At 39.9% G+C, this 20,032-nt stretch overlaps 1 protein-coding gene across 1 annotated transcript in view; it reads right to left on the bottom strand.

Annotated features, from left to right (window-relative positions):
- The window catches only part of LRRC7 (leucine rich repeat containing 7), a 229,608-nt gene that overhangs the window by 124,767 nt on the left and 84,809 nt on the right, over positions 1–20,032 (bottom strand). The window contains exons 8-10 of the mRNA XM_029618872.1: positions 13,011–13,155; positions 11,307–11,379; positions 2,781–2,910 (exon numbers count right to left, since the gene is read on the bottom strand). Of these exons, the coding sequence (XP_029474732.1) occupies positions 2,781–2,910; positions 11,307–11,379; positions 13,011–13,155 (348 nt within the window). The remainder of the gene's footprint in view (positions 1–2,780; positions 2,911–11,306; positions 11,380–13,010; positions 13,156–20,032) is intronic.

The raw sequence follows: 20,032 nt of genomic DNA on the forward strand, positions 1-20,032 counted from the left end.
AAAATGGAAGCCAAAATCATGTGATACCTCTTGCAGTGTAAGTGATAGTCAAGCTGCTCCGAGAAGAACTGCAAGAGTTGGATAGACTGAACATTCTTTCTAAATTGGCTGGTACCACTAGACACTGACTTGACCAAGCTTGTGTCTAATTAAAAGGCTCATCCCAATTAACCAGGTTGTTTCCAACAAGTAGTCATCCATGTGAAATCTGTGTAAATATGCCAGCTCAGACAAAAATAGCTTTTGTTGCCCACCAATCCTATGTCCAAAGGATTGGGTAATGTCCAATCACAATGTCTACTTTTGCATCCTATGCATTTACATGGAGCCATGATGAGAGACATCACAGCCATTAATGGATGGTTTGAGACAAAAGACTGAAGCTTTGTACTTATGCTTCCAGGCTAAGGTTTTGGCTTTTGCTTTTCCAACTGATGTCCATTTTCCTTGCCTGCAAATTTGTTAAAGTTCCCACTGCACTTTGCCTACCAAGTGCCTGTGTTCCTGCCTCCTGCCTGTCTCAAATCTGTGATGATGATGCCTGTAATCTGTTTTCCTTGGACTGTGGAGTATCATGAACTTGCTGCCTACTGATGGAGACACAGCTGGCTGCCCTAGTTCAGAGATCAGATACTGTCCAGAGCCTTGAAGCAGACAGCCGGGATTGCGGCAGAGATTTTGATTTTGAAAAGCACGTGCGTAAATTAATTCAGCAAAACTATACACACACCAAGTAGCAGGGGTAACTGTGTACATGTTGTTTTTCCAAAATAATTTTTAAAGTGGACTTTATGCTCATCAGCCCACTATGAAAACTGGTGAAACTTATGCACAATGTTGCAAAATGGCCTCCAAAATGGGGGAATCGACCCTTTAGACTTTCCATAGGAACGTTTGTAGGTCAGGATAGTTTTTTTGAAGGACAAACAAAAAAGACGGTGGTGCTTGAGCTTTCGCACTATGTAGGTCCCTTCTTTCATGTGGAATAATCTCTTTCATTATCCTTTAGAAGTTCTCAACCTACAAGGTTTCCAGTTTCTTCCAGGATGAATTATAGATACTGGAATACTAGCCTTTACATTCTCGGTCTCCCACACAGTGCAATTAAAATACGTGCTATGCCAGTATCATCTCAACTCATGTATGAAAGCTTACTGAAAACTGTGTTCTTTATGCTTTCCATTGCCCAAGAGGAAGCATGCATTTATCAAAGGCTTTCTCCCACACTGTGCCTAGAGGAAATGCCACTGAGAAGTTGGGCATTGTAGGTTAGTATAATAGGCTCCCAAGTTGCAAAGGGGAAAACATACAATGAGACTGGTTACAGTAGGGTCAATATTGAAAAATTCTCCATTTATCTAAGTTAGCCAGATAGACAGATTTGGCTAACTTAGATGGGATATTCAGTAGCACGGGTATGCTGCGGAATACCCCCGGCAAATCGCTATATAGATGGATAAGTCTGCTATTGAGCAGGTCTAACTTAGGTGGATAACTTATCCGCCTAAGGCTGAATATCGCTACATAGCCAGATAACTTATCCAGCTAAGTAGCGCCACTCTGATCTGTCCACTAACTGTCCACAAAAATTAGATAGCTGGATAAATGACTTATCCGGCTACCTAGCAGTCGTTCAATATAACTGGATTTTGAGCAGCCGCTAGAATACCAGATAAGTCCTACTTATCTGGCAATCCAGCATCTGAATATTGGGCCCAGTAGAATTTATGTTAAGATTGGTATTATGGTATTAAGCAGGGGTAAAAAATCAGAAGTCATATTAATTGTCTTCAGTTTAGCCATGCACTGTTTTTCTTATTGCTACATGAGAACTCAGGCTGCCACTAAGAATTCTTATTATACAACATGCTCCTTTTGTCATGACAATATGGCATTAGCATAACAAGGTGATTTGCTTTGTAAGTCATTTTTTAAATATAAATGTTCATAACTGATGAACATTAAAAACAATATTGCAAAAGTAGGAATGTATTAACCAATAATATAGAAATATTATTAAATCAACACATATAAGGGGGTAAATTTTCAGCAGTGCGTCTAACCGTAAATTTAAGCACGCACAAAAGAACCTAATATTCAGACATAAGGTACCTGCATGAATTGACTTTGAATATCAGTTGTGGCGCAGCTAAATATATGCAGGTAACATCATCTTTTGCAAAATGATGCATAACATGATGTGTATGTGCATAACATTTGAAAATGTTAGTTATGCACGTAAATTCCTGACACTCCCCAGAAACTCCTTCTTTTATGAGGCCAAATTGATTCACATTAGGAACGTACAAGCTTATGAACTTACATGCTATTTTTCAGATTGCTGAAAGTCCATTTACATGCATAAGGGTGACATATGTGTGCAACTCCTTATTTTTCCATACATAATTCCTCTTTTTGAAAATTGACCCCCATACTGTAAACATCGGAATGGCTTTCATGTAACACTGCAAAACACTATCATATGAGAGGGACAAGTCTTCAACTCAATTTATACAAAACGTATTCCAAAAACTTCATATTAATTTATTTAATTATGATATTGTCTTCCTTATATTAAATAAATTAATATGAAGTTTTTGGAATACGTTTTGTATAAATTGAGTTGAAGAAGACTTGCCCCTCTCATATGATAGTGTTTTGCTGTGTATACTGAGAGGAGGTAGCTTCCGTTGTTTTCATGTAACTCCGACATACACACACATAGACATTCCCAGTACATATGAAACAGGAAAAAAATATTAACAAATTCTGGTCCTTACTTCTCTAGGCAATTCTGTCAAGAAATTCTCATCAACAGCTAATGTTCGAAGACTGTGCAGGTAGCCAATAGTGGGCGGCAGCGATTCCAATTCATTACAGCTACAGTCAAATTCTTCTAATAAAGATAAACTGAAATCGGAAATACAACATCTAGTAGCCACTTCAAATTGACACACAAGCAAAATATTTTCATTCTACGTTACAATGAAGCTGTCCTCTGGGAGATCCATCAAATAAATATGAAATTTAAATAATAATTCAGTAAATAACAATTTTGTGCACCAAAATATAGATACAGAGGTGAATATTCAAAGCACAATCAGAGCTATTTAGCCGCATAAGTAAAGCTTATGTGGTTATGTAGCAGCCGCTGAATATGTGCCTATGCTCAGTGGCCGCCATTTAACTCACATATGGCTAAAACGTTCGCTGTATAACTTGCGGGCATGTAGTGGGCGGATCAGTGCAGAGCGAGTTAGCCCTACAAGTTATGCAGCTAACTACTGATATTCACTCTTAGCCACATAAGTTATGTGTCTAAGTTAGGCCTGCCATAGAACAGGTCTAAAGTTAGGTTACAACTTATACGGCTAAGTGCGTATATATACATGTATATTTAACGGCTTAGTCATGCCGCTGAATATAACTTGCAACTTAGCCTAATAAGTTTTATCCGGCTAAGGCCTGGATTTATCAAAATGCACTAAATATCGCATGCGATAGGAAAAGGGATGTGTTTTATGGTATTTTTTCACTCAGCACACAAGCAAACTATGGAATTTGTTGCCTAAGGACATTGTGAAAACAGTCAGCATTGCTGAGTTTAAAAGGGTTTAGACAAGTTCTTGGAGGAAAAACCATTATTCGCTATGTAGACTTGGGAAAGCCACTGCTTATCCTTGGTTATGAACAAGAAGGATTGGATCTATTCTTTGGGATCCTGCTGGATACTTGTGACCTGGACTGCCACTGTCAGTGACAGGACGCTGAGCTTCATGGACCTTTGGTCTGACCCAGCATGGCATTTCTTATGTTCTAATATCCTTAGTTCAGAGGACATGAAGGTAAAGATTTTGTGGCATTAGAACAGGAAAGGGTAGCCTAGATCGGTCTGGTGGTGTTTATCTGCCATTGTATTTTATGTTTCTGTGTACTGTGCAAATACAGCATTCCATCACCATTTCTGTCTGCACTAAAAAAAAAGTGATGACATCCGTCTGGAGGGCTGTGCTATAAACGAAAAGTTGGAAACGAACTGAATCCTCAGATGACACTGAAAGTAATATAGGCTTTTCTCATGTTTACTCTTTGATAAGTCAGGCGCCACCATGATTCAGTTAGATGTTTGGTTGCCTTGCCAGTGAAAAGTCAAACGAGAAACTATAGCAAAGCATGCTCACTGATTCACTAAAACACTATGGGATGCTGGTTAATGTGTTTTCCTACTCAGCTAGAATATTTCAGTTCTCTGCTCCTGGTGCAGCGTGTAATTTAAGGAGATTTCTCTCCATCTAAATAGAGCATTCCACTATTCTTTTGGAGAAGTTTAAATTGGTGGGTGGTATCCAGTATGGATTATGCAAATGGCTGTTTTGCCACAACATTTAGATAATCTTCTCTGAATATGTATCTAGTGTGGATACTGGAAATATATGGTAGACTTCATGGACTAAGTTTTCAAAAGCTTGATTGGAAGGTAGCCATCTGAAATCTTCAGGCAGGCTCTATCAACAAAGGTTCTAATCTATTCTAGTCCTAAAGTTATTTAGAGCTGTTTTTTTTTCAGAAATCCAGAGAAGTTTTACAACACATTATCAATAGCATAATCACATCAGTACAGAAATTACAGTACCTTTCAACACATTTTCAAACTAATTCTGCATCCAAGTATCTTAGACATCTAATTTTAGACAACTACCTAAGTGGATGGCCCAAGGGCATTGTCTTACTTTAAATATTCAGATGTCATTTTCAAAACATTTGGAGAATAATTTTCCAAATCATTTCCATAGGTAAAATAGCACTTTACCTGCAAAAATGGCCTGTCTGATATATGGGTAAACTTCCATGCATATAGCCTGTATGTGCGTAAGTTTACTTGCAGTAGGCAGAGGAGTACCTGGAGGGATGGGTTTGCATTTAGGTGTAAACTTTTGCATTTTCAGCATTTTCAATATTATGCAAGCAAATTTTCCCAGAAAAATTTGCACACAAAATAGGAGGTGGAAATGTGTGCTGGTAGTTTTGATGGGATAATTTTCAAAGGGAAAGTATGCATGTACTTTCCCTTTGAAAATTGGTGTAACTTATGTGTGTATTTGATTTAAAATTGATGTGGGCTCTTAACAAAATTATCCCCCTGACATCCAAATATAATGACATTTGTGCAATTTTCAAAGCGATTTGCATAGGTAAAAAACATTTATTTACCTGCATTAATAGGCCATCTGCAAATTTGACCCCCCCCCTCAGTGCGACAAAGTCCACATGTTTTTCTACAGGGGGGGGGACGACTTTTATCTGTACTGAGAGAATGGGTTCTTGGGTGGGGGCATGTTTAGGTCAAAGGAGAAAAAATATGCATGCAACTTGCATTTTTAAAATTTCGTTCATGATTTCCCAGCAAATTTCTGCCCCCAGAAAAAGCAGGGGCAAGTGAGTGCAAGTACTTTGTCCTTGGTGCAATATTCGATGTGAAAGTTCGTGTGTGTTCTCTTTGAAAATTAGTACAAAGACTGTGGGATTTTTGCCCCAAAATGAACAGTGTAAAACTTGCTCCCTTAAGTGGAAAGATACTTTGTCTAATATTTTTACAGCTCTGAAAAATAAAGACATTTTTACCAACAATAATGTTCTATGTTTTATATGTAGCCTGTAGTCTACTTAGAACACATTTTATTGTAAAATGTAGGCTATAAAACATTTTAAATAAATACCCACGTTAGATTTAAAAAGTTTATATTGACTATATGCAAAAGTTGTCTTTTGTTTTTTAACGTGCATTTGAATTCTTTCAGAGTCATTGTTTCGAAGTCCACGGGTTCTTCCACCTGCGGGCTTTGCACCACTTCTCAAAGGAAAAGTAGGAAAATGACTTTCCTTTTTAAAACTGGCTGGGGAAAACGTCCCCACCTGCTTTCTTTGCAGACGCTTTCCCCCTTCAAAACAACTTGGGAAGATTTGAAAATATAAACTATGTGTTATGACCATTTAATGTTATATATGTTTTGCATAAGGTGATTTTCTTCTTTTGGTTACAAACCTATTTCTTCATTCAGGAACTAGTTTGTAGAACTTTTAATATACATTTTTCAATATTTCATGATTTGTTTGAAATATTCCATTATTTTACAAAAAATTGGTTTGCAATACATGCTATTATGGATTGTTGATGATTGACTTCATTTTTTTTAAATATAAGTTTTGGATTTGACTAAATTTGTTTCTGTTGAATTGCTTAATAATGCTTTTATGAGGTTTCTAAAATGTTAGATGGCTAAATGCTTGGATATGTATCTGTAGTATAAAATTAGCACAAAATATATGCTATTTAAAGAGCATAGACACATAAGTTCCCAATACTTTCAGCATGAAATTCTCTTTTAGATGTGTAGAATTTTATGATGCCAATATTCAAAAAAAGTTGAGCTACTATAGGAAACTAAATACCTAACAGTGTCATTCATCAAAGTGCGTTATGGCATTAACGCCAGTGATAACGCCATAATGCATGAGTTGGTTATTGCAGCGCAAGGCGCAAATGGAAATTTGGCAAATTTATTCAAAAGGGAGGGATTGGGGAGGGGTTTGGGCAGGATTAATGAAAATGAGGGGCGCTATCACACAGTGCTTTTAATGCCAGAAATAACTACACCTTTTTTCCTGACGTTAAGCTGTGTGATATGCTCGAAATGGCTGTAACACAATTTGCAAATATTGCAAATTCCATTTTGGGCATTTTTGGGCATGGGGAGAGGGAGTGGAATGGAGTGGAGTGGAGTAGGTAGTGAGAAAGAGTCTCTGGGGTGGCACACATAGTAGTAGTCAACTATTTATACTACTATAGGAGGGCCAGCTAGTAACTTGAAGTGAGGTTTTGGTGGTGGTGTAGGGTTTTGGGGCCAATTTTACATGCAGAGTGAGACGTACAAACAGCACAGTACACCTCAGTGAAGATCTGATGTGATTTGGAGTGAGAAAAGTCACACAAAGATGAGATTTCTACAATGTTCTCTCGCTCTAGCTTGATGGACTCTCTACCATGGTACTATCAAGCTAGGGTGAGAGAACACTGAAGAAATCTCATCTTAGTCTGACTTTCTTATCTCCAAATGACCTCAAATCTTCACTGAGGTGTACTGTGCTGTTCATATATCTCACATAATACTGGACCCAAAACCCTACACCACCACTCAAACCTCACCTTGAGTGACTACTATGAAAGCCTTATAAAGAGTCTCTCTCTCTCTCTCATCATAGTCACATCCTCTTTTCTTATGTGAAAATTATAGCATCTTGATGAATCTAGGGGTAAATTAGGTGCGTATTTTCAGTCAAACTTGGGTCCTTAATTTTTCAGCTAAAAATTCATCAAAATTTATGGACCTGTTAGGTGCCTAGTTCTGAAAATCAGTACTAAGCACCTCACTTTTTTCCCTGCTCCAAATTTGCCCCTTTTTATGGACCTCAGTTTCACTAATCTCCTAAATTTAGATACTCAGCCCTAGTAAATTTTCAAAAGAGTCAATTTAGGAGCCTAACTCCCTAAGTTAAGCACTTAAAGCCTTTGAAAGTTGACCTGTATGTGCCTTGATTTCTCTCATTACAAAGTCATATTAAACTATTGGGCTATCACTCTTCTGAAGTGTATTGTGTGCTGAGTATTAATTAGATCTCAAGAGATATACAATATATTGCCATTATGCAAACAATATGAAGTGAATATGCAACAGTGGACTTTTGCAAGAGCTGTGCTTAACCCAGATTTCCCATCCCAGTCTTAGAAGCACACCTAATCGGTCTCTTTTTCAGGATAGCCATAATGAATTATGTATGAGATATATATGCACATATTAGAAACCTAATGCATATTAATTATGGCTACCCTGAAAACCAGATCAGCTAGCTGTGTATCCAGGACTGGGATGGGAAACTCTGGGTTAAGCACAGCTCTTGCAGAAGTGCAGTGTTTGCATGATGGCCATACACTGTATATTGCTAGAGATCTAATTAATCCTCAGTAGCACACAATGCGCCATGGCTATTTTATATAGATGCAAATATGTCAGCTGAGATCTAGGCAGTGCAATAAATAAACTTCATTATACCAGTTTCTTTTAATCTTTCTGTTTTTTTGGACAAAAGCCCAGCCAAAAATGGAGTTGAGATACTGTAAAAATAGATCTGGGCAGTGTAATTTAAGGTGACCCAAGCACATTTTAGCTTTCAGTATTTTCATCTCTTCTCCCGTGTAACCCTTCTAGTTATATATTTTTATCCATTAAGATCCTCAATACTTCTTTGTGCTGCAATTCATCACTACCATCACAATTAAACTCTGAACAGCTGGCTGCTCACTGACTAGTGTTCTCATTTTACTTGAGGTAACTGAGACTAATTTTAATGCTGTTCTATTTATTTACTGTTGAAACAATGTTCAAAAAAATATACATAACACGACTTTCTAGGAAACGTCTCCTGTTTCACGCCCTCAGTAAAAATATTTCGTATTTCCAGGCAACAGGATGAGGCCGAAAAAAGGAGGAAAACAGATAGACGACATGTATTATTCTAAAAGTTCACAGCAATACAGCAACTACAACAGCAATGCAGCAATACTACTCTTGAGATGAAATGACCAAATAACACCAGCCTTTCCTGGCCTTATTTTCCATTCTCAGTTCTCAAATGGCACATTCAGATTTTCAGTGTTTTAAATATGGGGCTCACTTCGAAGATCTTTTTAGCAGCCTAGCTGGAATGCTGGCTGCGAAAGAATTACTTTTATCACCCCCAAAATTATAGAGGAGAAAGGCTGTAGTATGCAATTCCACTGAACTGGCAAATAAATGTGTATTAGCTTCAGGCCAGAATTTAGGCACAGGCAGCACAGACAACTGCCTAGGGTACCACATTTTGAAGGTGTGAAATATCCAGGCCAAAGGCCGGCCTGCTCCTGCTAGGTTTACGGCCAAGTGTCGGCAGAGCTTTAAAGGGGAACCACTGTGGCACTCTGCCTATGGGCACCAAAATCTTAAATCCTGCCCCGATTATCACGGTTCCTTTTAAACTGTAGTAACACCAATCTACCTACACTATGAGACCAGTATACGATCTCTTATGAAATATTATGTCTGTGCTCTGCATGTGTGACCGAGGTGAGGTATTCTGCTAGTGTGATGTTTCTGTGTAAGGATCTATAGCAGGCTGGCTGGTTCTGTTTTCCTAATAGGAGGTGTACTGGTGTTTAGGGCCTGGTGTAATATTTGCAGCATTGCCTTTTCATAGTTAGGGTTTTTACTGCTTGAGTGCTGGCAGTTAGTGCTCTTTTAGTATGAGAAGTTTACAATATTGTAATTGTAATTCAGTTTATTCTGGATTTTCTGAGGGCAAAATCCCCACACCCAGCATACATTACAGTTACTTTTTTTGCGGGGTTGTGATATATATATATTTTTTTATCTCAGAAGACTATACTTTCAATGTCCTTTTTAATTTAAAATCTGTTATAAATGCAGAAGTTTTAATTAGGTGTGGTGAGGGCAGGATGGTGTGGTCACAAGGGAGTAAAATTCGCCTAGGGTGCTTAATCCCTCGCACCAGCCCAGAGAATGTGGGACGCAAAGACTCCCTAAATCATTTTTCCTTCTCCCACTTCTCCAGGGCAAAAATGCTGGGGGAAAAGGTGGGAGGCAGGTCTTAGGGATCCTGGCAGTACGGCAGGGTCGCCAGCTTCCCAGAAACGTTGTCACTGACATTCTGCCACTCTGATCCCTGCAATCTCCCTTCCACAGCACCTGAAAGCACTAAAAATGGACAGACTACAAGGGGGTTTAAAGAGGAAGGCGAGAAGGGGGAAACACACATTGAAAAAGGTTTTTTTCCCCAAGTAGTTTTAATCACTGCCAGTTTCCAGCAGAACAGAGAGTTCTACTCTTGAAAATGAGTTTCTCAGAGCTGGATTAGGGTAATTTTTTCCCCAGAACTGAACCATTCACTGTAGAAAACCCCATCTACTGGGAGGAAGGACCTTCACAGTGCATTACTTGTTCAGTTCTGATAAGGAGAATTGTCAGGACATCAGTTTAATGCCATATTTATGCTTAAAATCCAAAGGATGAGAGAAGAAGTCATAGGCCGCACTTAGAAAAGAAAGGAAAGGAAAACAATACCAGGAAAGAGAGGGCAGAGAGCGAGGGTGTGAGAAGGCAGAAGGGGGTCCAGAGCAGTGGAAGAAGAAAGAACAGGGTCCATATTTCTGTTCTTCTATGAATACTATAAATTGTACAGGTTATGAAATCCAAAAACACCTGCATTGGATTTTACTATCTGAGCTGCTTTTTTTTTTTGTTAATATTGTCTCAAGCATAGAACAAGGAAAAGGTCCTTTTGGACTAAAGGAGAAAAAGAGAGAGTGTTAAAGGAAGGCAAAAACCAGAGAAAGAAGGAAGCGGGACGGATGAAGGGATACATACATTCGAAAGAACGGTGCTGCTTATGAAAAATGTTTGGCCTTCTTCTGGCACCACACCTAATTTGCATATTGAACGCTGAGTAGGGATTTACACAGAAACATTTTTTTTTTTTGCTTTGTTTGAATTTTCGTGTCTTTTCATTTCCTTTTGTCATATGAGCTCACATTAAACAGTTTTAGCTTGCGTTCAATTAATTTTTTTTTTAGCATACACTGAAACCATTTAGCACATGCTAAAATGACATAAATGAAAACAAAATGAAATGTAGTTGCTTTTTTGCATCTCTTTCCGTTGGAAACAAAGCAAAATGGCAGGGTGCCTCCCTGCCATTTTAAAATGACAGCCCTTCCCTAACCTTGGGGGATTAGTTTTGCTATGCTAGGAGCAGCAGCAGCATACACAAACCTTTCCAAAAAGCACATATTACGGCACAATCGAGCACCTGGTGTGAAGACATCAGAAAATGCTTGAAACCACATTCAGTGGAACTGGAAACCTACGTTCTTTACAGATCCTAACATTTGGTTTTAAAGAGTCACATTTTTACTTCCCCTTTGGCTACGAACTGCTTGTCATTCTCTTTACAACTCTCATGAAGGTCAGAAAGCCTCAGTAGGATTTCAGCAGACCTTGAAAAGCACCGCAGAAAAAGATCCAGCCTGGAACACTGGCAGGCTGCCTCTTGGTGAGAAGAGCAGACAATGTCTTGAAATTCACACTTTATCTAGCTGGGCATACATCAGTATGCTTATCAGCGAAAGACTTTCTGGCTTTTATTCCCAGTCCTCCTCAACATTTCTCCTATGGGTTTATAAAATGCCTCAAACTTACTTTCCGATTGCATTGGGTAGCACAATAAGCTGATTGTCATCCACTTTTAGAGTTGTCAGTTTCTTCAACAGTCCTGGGAAAAAAAAATATATATATAAAAAAAAAAAAGGAATGCACTTAAATTCAGAGGAGCAAGATGGATAGCAAAAACAATTTGTAATTCTTATGCAGAGTGTGCAGATGTTACTTAATGTAACCACATTTAAAGTGCAGTGTCAATGAGAGTTGAAACAAATTTTCAATGTTTCAAAACTAGTAAACATAAAATTAGTACTGAAAGCTTGCAATCTAATTTCCACTTCACAACTAATAGCTGTATATATTTTAAAAAACCCAAAGCCATGTAACTATTTGTTTTAATTTTTTTTTTGCTGTTATCTGCATTTTACCAAAGAATGGTATTAAGCAGAGAATCTTAGAGATAACATGTTTCTTTTAACATTAAGTAACTTATTAATCATAGTTTTAGTCCTCTCTTAAGATGTGAGAGACAATATAACTGCAGATTAATAAAAATTAATTTTGTGCTTCATGCCACAAAGCTACTATAAAAATTGATCAAGAAATGGCATCATGAGCATATGAACCATACTGTACGTTGCTTTCACAAAGTAATTGCATTGAATATGTCAATATTTAAATGACCCAATAAATATAAATGGAAGGTGTGTGTATCATAGAATCAAGGACTGTCTTCAGATAATGGAAACAAGTAATTTATAAAAGGCAATAAGCGCTTGAAAAATTAGTGTATGGTGCCTCAAAACGGACCGTGTTCTGCCAAGGCTGTGTCAGGAGGGGCCTCGTCCTAAGTGAAGATGACACTAAGATGAAGTAATGAATAAAAAATAGAAGGTACTTCATCTTGATGGGTTGTCTCCACCCTCTAGTAGTTTGCTAACATTAAATGACCCAACATCTACATATTTAAGAATATACAGGATGAGAAAATGGATAAAAATATCTCAATATCGATCTTAGAGTGATATTTTCTACTTTTCCAAGGCAGGGAAAGGTTTGATCAACATATATCATTCACTTGGAGGAGGTTTCACATGGCAGAATAAACAGTCATTGGGTTGCCTGCTTTAGGTCTAGATTTAAGCATCAGGAAAAAGTAGAACAAAAAAGTTAAAAAAAAAAAAAAGGGACTGCAACTCAGAGTGCTTACTGCTTACACAATTTTTGAAAACACGGCATATTTCATCCAAGGCTTTTAAATTTGAAAGGGAAAATATTCTACAGAAAACAATTGTGCAGGTGAAAACTTGGGGTGGTCCCAAAATGGTGTTGCCCAGTGTACACATTTGGTATTTAAAGACAGCATAGTTGATATTCTGTGGTTTTGATGCACCTTATTATGAGATTTTTATCATAATAAAGGATTCATTTCTATAAAGCAGCATTTCTTTGCATTAGAACAATATAGACTCCTATAGCTTTATAGTGATATAGATCACTATTATACCACAAATCTATAACCCCCATGGCACTATTCATTTATTCATTATTAAACCAATCTCTTGCGCATTGCACAAGCTGATTGGTGCATCTTACTGCTGTTGCTCTTAATTTTCATTGTGCAGCAAAGTTTGCTTAATTTGCTATAATGAGGTTTCGGAAGCAGAGGTTAGCGATTGTGACTCAAGTTTTGACATACATCCCAAATGTAAAGATTTTAGTGCCAAAATACGCTGTTCTTACCTATAGAATCTGGCAGATGTTGTAACAAATTAGATGACAGTAAAAGATCTTCGAGGGCTTCACATCCAGAAATGTCCATGTCAATTGTTTCTATTCTGTTTTTTGACATATCCAGGTATATCAACTGCTTTAACTTGCCTGTAGACTTGAGGACATATTGTTAACAAAGTGTTTTATGTTATTTTCATAATCTCTGCACAGTCTGCTATCAAACACTGGTACTCAATTATTATACCCAGCACTAACCGAGTGATTAGCAGTCAGTCTATACACATGTATAAGGGCACGCGGCCAGAGGCGCTGCAATTTTGTATCCTCATACAGGTACACGCACATGTTATAAAACAGGCTGGGCGTGTATGTGGTGCTCCCTATTTTAAGCATGTAAGTGCATAGCAGGGAAATGTCGGCTTTGAGACGCACAAGTGAGGGAATTTTATATCATGCGTGTGTCTAGGAAATGAGCATTTTCACCAGTTCCTCCATCAGTTTGCCAAGTCCACAACTAGGTCCTCAAGACCCCCCCTGGTTCTTTAGCCTGCACGCCTCCCCCTCCCCCCCCCTCCCAGTTAATCTAGACCTCTCAATCAATTCATAGGTGGTTAGAAATCGTATTCTGACTTACACCTCAGCTATAGAAGTAAAGTTGGACTGAAGCGGACCTGGATGTGCGCCAATGTGCACACATACATACATCTCCCCGGAACACCCATGCCGACCTATATTCTGCCCTTTTTTCCCTCGATACAAGATATTCGGACATTGCTATTTGTGCATGTATGTGGCTGGCTTGCAAAATCGAGTGGGCACGAATAAGCGATACATGTGCATCCATCTCCTGGTTTTGGCGCATGTATCGCTTTTAAAATTCACCTTAAAATGTGATTTGTGCAGAAATCAGTTTCTGTGCATAAAAAATGGGTTGCGCACATTGTTCTGTGCAGAACAACTTTATGCATATAAGAGTTGTGCAACTAAAGGTTGTGTGCACAAAACATAAGTTAGGAGCATAAAAGCTGTGCCCCTAAAGGCTAGAGCACAAAATATGAGTTCAGAGGACAACTTTAATGCTCTTAACTCATGTTTTGTAAAAGCAATTTTCAGTTGCACAAATTGTATGCTCGTAATTCATGCTTTGTGCGCATATCTTCTAGGGGCACAACTTTTATGCACAAAAATTATGTTTTCTGCACACAACAATGTGCATATGTGCAAATCAAAATATAGTTAGTGTGCATAATTCATGGTTTATGGGTAGACAACATGACTTGTATGCATAACACATTTTAAGGGGAATTTAAAAAGCTGGACATGTGCCAAAAATCAGGAGATATGCATGCATGTAGTACATACGTATGTCCACCCAATTTTATAAGCCACTCACATGCACTCACAAGTCCCGATGCACTAATAGCTTGCATCAGGAATAAAAAAAAAGAAGGCAGAATGTGGGCATGGCGTGAGTGTTCCAGGGTGGGGCCAAGAGATGTGCACACAAGTATCTACACGCCTGGGCGTGCGCCCAGGTATATTTCAGCGCAAATTTACTTCTGCTCTAGATGAAATGTAAGTCTTAATAAAACTATTTTCAGGCATCAATGAAGTGTTTGAGGGCTCTGGGTTAACTGTGGGGAGTGCAGGCTAAAGAACCAGGGGGGTTTGGAGGACCTAGCTGTAGACTGGGCAAACTGGTGGAGGAACTGGTGAAACTGGTCATGGCGTGAACACAGGCCTGTTATAAAATTCCCTCACTTGCATGCCTCAAAGCCGACCTTACACAGCTGTGTGTGCACGCTTGCAAAATTAGGAGCACTCACGCACATACACCAGGGCTATTTTGTAACGCACGCATGTATGTGCACCCAGGATATGAAATTGACACGTATCTGGCCACGCACCCACATGTGCTTATATTTGTGCGCCCGCAAGCCCATTTGAAAGTTATCATCTTTGCGTGCAGAAAACATGATTTATGCACATAAATTACCTTTTATGTGTGGTAAGCATGTCTTTGGAGTTAGTTTTAAAAGTATTGCATGGGGGTTGCATGTATAAAATGAGCATACATATGGATTTCATTAAGGCCTTTGAGACAGTTCTGCACAGAAGGCTTATAAATAAATTGAGCTCCTTTGGTATGGAATCTAGAGTGACTGAATGGGTTAGATAATGGATGCATGGGAGGTGACAAAGGGTAGTGGTAAATGTAGTTTACTCTGAGGAGGGAAAAATTGTGGAAACTATTATAAAGAATAAAATCACAGAACATATAGACAGACATGATTTAATGGGACACAGCCAGCAAGGATTTACCCAAGGGAAGTCTTGCCTCACAAATCTGCTACATTTTTTTGAAGGGGTGAATAAACATGTGGACAAAGGTGAACTGCTAGATCTGGTATATTTGGATTTTCAGAAGGCCTTTGACAAAGTACCGCATGAGAGGCTTCTAAGAAAACTAAAATGTCATGGCATAGGAGGCGATGTCCTTTTGTGGATTGCAAACTGGTTAAAAGTTAGGAAACAAAGAGTAGGATTAAATGGTCTTTTTCACAGTGGAAAAAGGTAAACAGTGCAGTGCCTCATGGATCTGCACTTGGACCAGTGCTTTTTAATATATTTATAAATGACCTGGACAGAGATACAATGAGTGAGGTTATCAAATTTGCAGATGATACCAAAACTATTCAGAGTAGTTAAATCACAAGCGGATTGTGATAAATTGCAGGAGGACCTTGCAAGGCTGGAAGATTGGGCATCCAAATGGCAGATGAAATTTAATATGGAAAAGCGCAAGGTGACGCATATATGAAAAAATAACTCATGCTTTAGCTACATGATGTTAGGTTCCATATTAGGAATTACCATCCAGAAAAAAGATCTGGGCTTTTTAGTTGATATTACATTGTAGGGGTGTGCATTTGTTCCCTACGAATTGGGAATCCGCAACGTATAAGGCCATATTCGTTGTACTCGTGGGGAAGTGAAACGTATCGCGATTCCCCACGAATACAACGAATCTTCGCCGAATTATTCGGCTGTTTAAAGGAGCCAATTTAAACAAACCCCCCACCCTCCTAACCCCCCAAGACTTACCAAAACTCCCTGGTGGTCCAGCGGGGGGTCTGGGAGCCATCTCCTGCACTCACACCCTTGGCTGCCGGTATTCAAAATGGCGCCGATAGCCTTTGACCTACTATGACTCAGGGGCTACCGGTTCCATTGGTCAGCCATCTTGTGCTCCTACCATGTGACAGGGGCTGACCAATGGCACCGGTAGCCCCTGTGACATAGTAAGGGCAAAGGCTATTGGCACCATTTTGATTACTGGCAGCCGATGGCCCGAGTGCAGGAGATCGCTCCTGGACCCCCGCTGGACCACCAGGGACTTTTGGCAAGTCTTGGGGGACCCTCCTGACCCCCACAAGACTTGCCAAAAGTCCATCGGGGGTCCAGGAGTGACCATCTGCACTCCGGCTGTCGGCTGCCAATATTCAAAATGGCGCCGATAGCCTTTGCCCACACTATGTCAAAGGGGCCAACCGGTGCCATTGGTCAGCCCCTGTCACATGGTAGGAGCACAAATGGCGCCGGCCATCCATTGCTCCTACCATGTGACAGGGGCTGACCAATGGCACCAGTAGCCCCTGTGACATAGTAGGTCAAAGGCTATCGGTGCCATTTTGAATACCGGCAGCCGAGGGTGTGAGTGCAGAAAATGGCTCCCAGACCCCCCGCTGGACCACCAGGGAGTTTTGGTCTTGTGGGGGCAGGAGGGTGGGGGGTTGTATTTAATTTAATTTTAGCCAGGAAACGAATAAGAATTAACATATAAACCTATCGGGGGGCCCCCTTGCCGAATACAACGTATCTGCCCCCCGACGAATACGAATCCTGAATGCAACATATGGCGTCCCTCTGCACATCCCTTTTACATTGACATCAGCTCAATGTGCTGCAACGGTCAAAAAAGCAAACAGAATGTTAGGAATTATTAGGAAGGGAATGGCGAGTAAAATGGTGGATATCATAATGCCTCTGTATCGCTCCATGGTTAAACCACGCCTTGAATACTGTGTGTAATTCTGGTTGCCGCATCTCAAAAAAGATATAGTTGCGCCGGGGAAAGTGCAGAGAAGGGCAACCAAAATGATAAAGAGCATGGAACGGCTCCCCTAGGATGAAATGCTAAAGGGCTGTTCAGCTTGGAGAAGAGAAGGCTGAGGTGAGATATGACAAAATCATGAAAGGACTTGAACGAGGAAATGCAAAATGGTTATTTACCTTTTCCAATTAATATAAGGACTACGAGGCACTCCATGAAGTTAGCAAATAACACATTTAAAAAAAATTGGAGAAAATTCTTTTCCACTCAATGTACAATTAAGCTTTGGAATTAGTTGCCAGAGGATGTGGTTAAGGCAGTTAGTGTAGCTGGCTTTAAAAAAGGGTTGGATGAGAGGTCACGTGATGCATGGTTAGAGTGTAGAAGCAAAAAAGCAGCGCTCTACCAGGCCTATTTAAAACATCTGCAAAAAAAGTGAGATTTTTGGCGAATAACAAAGGCGAAAGTTAACAAGGAATCACAGGGGAAGTCCCTGCCGGCATTATGGGCTGAAAAGTCCTCTAAACCATCCAGGCAGAACAAATTTAAACCGCTGGAAAGTAGTGGCCTAGGAGAGGAGTTGGCATCGGAGGAGGAATAGCTGATACCTGCAACTCCTATGGATACCGCAAAAATGCTGCAAGAAACGTTTGAGCGGTTTTCAGAAAAACTTACCTCTAACATTAATAGTAAGCTTGCAGAGGTTGTGGAGAAAGTAGCGCAGCTGGTCTCAACTGTGCAGGAAAATTCGGTGAAGTTGCTGGAGATGGTGAGCCACGTAGACAATATGGAGACGACACTTGCAGAGACGGGAGATAAAGTGGAGCAGCTCGAGCGCAAATTGCATCAGATGAGCGAGAAACTTGACGATATTGAAAATAGGGGCCGCTGAAAAAATATTCGAATTGTGGGCATTTCCCGAGCAGACAGAGGGAGTACCTGCGGTTAATTTGTTTGCAAAATGGATACCTGAACTGCTCGGCCTGGAAACCAAGGGCGGGCACGTGAAAATCGAGCAGACGCATAGATCCTTAGCTCCCCTGCCGATCCAGGGTGATAGGCCATGGGCAGTGACCCTATAGTTTCACCACTACACGGACAAGGTCCGTGTGATGGACTAAGCTCGATCGATGGCAGCTATTAAATATTGGCAGAGTTGGGTTTTTTTTCAATGACTTTTTTTGCAAGTGGTGCAAAAGAGGAGAGCAAGTTTTGGCGAGATTAAAAAAACACTGAGGCAGCTTGGGTACACGTACGCCCTCTTGTATCCAGCAAAGCTGAATAGTTTTGCTAACAATAAGAACTTATTTTTTTATAAGGTTGAAGCCGCACAGTGCTTTTTGGCAGAAACAGGAGATCCTCTGCCTCAGAGTGGCTCGGTGGATCGTCGTCAGTGAGCCATGTGTAGAGTAACTGGTGGTGGAGCTCTTTTTGGTTTTCATTTTATGCAGAGATTTATCTTTGGGGCAATTCTGCCTACACTATTTTATTCTTTGGGAAGTTCCTGGGGTCTGACTGTATCAGTGGCTGGCCTGGGGATGCTAGCGCTGTGAGCTTCACCTCTTGGGAACCGAGTCAAGAGGAGGCTTGGTTAGCAGCTCGAGTCTGTTTTTATTTTTTGTTTTTCCATTGCTTTTTTGACGATTTTGTACTTTTTGATTCTGGCGGTGAGACTGGGGGGATGCGTGAGAGATTGTTTCAAGTGTGGCGTTACATTGCAAAATAGCTGGCAGAATTGCTGGCGTTTATAGGCCGCAAAAAAATGAAGACGGTGGAGGAGACTTTCTCAACTTGACCACATGACCCAAGGTTAATTTTACTGCCCCCATTTTTTGGTTTGGCATATGGTCTTTTGGGGGACTTATTGGAACCATGGTTTCACTGCACTGATTGTTTTACAGAATTTTGCTGTATTTTACAGTTTTCTTCCTTTTTATTTTTGTCATTATTTTCTTTTGGAAGCTGCAGAACATATTTGTTTGTTTTGTGCTCAGCGATGCACTGCAAAGCTGGTGCCTGAGTTGTGATATTTCCCCCCTGGGCACTAAGCTTTGCTCAACTTGCAGAGAGAGGATGTTTTTTTTTTAGTTTTCTACTGTGTGTTGTTCATCAAGGAGCTGGAGCACTGGTTGGGTTGGGAGGGGGAGAAGAAGGGGACAGTGGAAAGAAGTTGGAGGGGGAGGGAGGACGAGGAGAGTTGGGGGAAGGGGTTGTTGATGTTGAAGCTGGGGGGAGAAAGAAATTTACACTACAGCCATGAGTTTGGAGGTTGATGATATGTAAATGGTTCACAAAAAATATCTTTTCAGATCCCGCTGTTGCTGTATTGATTTGTATTGCCTAATTATGTCATTAAATATGATGGGAATATTAGAGGGGTGAGTTAAGATGTAGCACGACTTAAAGATAGTTTCTCTGAATGTTCGGGGAATTTCTTCACCAATGAAAGGTCTAGAATACTTCAGTATATTAAAAAAAACAGCATGCGTCAATTGCATTTTTGCAAGAAACATATTTAATGGCTAGGGAGCATGAGAAATTAAAAAGGTCCTGGGTGGGTCAAGTGTATGCATCTTCTTACTCCTCTCACAGTAGAGGAGTATGTATCCTGATTCATAAAGATCTCCCATTGCAAGTAACATTGACCAAGATGGACGCCATGTTATTATAAAGGGCAGTCTTTTTGGACAGGCAATCACATATGTGGCTGTGTACGGTCCTAATAGCAGTCAGTCTGATTTTTACAATTATCTAAGCAAGATTATTATGGGATTTGATACTACAAGATTGTGTGTGGGAGAGATTGGAATCTCTGTCAATCCACTTGTGGACAGCTCTCGCACAAATGTAGCTAGTTGTGAAGCGAGGGGAGGTCTTATAAACCTTATGCAATTGTTTAATTTGGTGGATATCTGGC

Source organism: Rhinatrema bivittatum, chromosome 10 (genome assembly GCF_901001135.1).
Source record: "Rhinatrema bivittatum chromosome 10, aRhiBiv1.1, whole genome shotgun sequence".
In the NCBI taxonomy this organism is placed as follows: Eukaryota; Metazoa; Chordata; class Amphibia; order Gymnophiona; family Rhinatrematidae; genus Rhinatrema; species Rhinatrema bivittatum.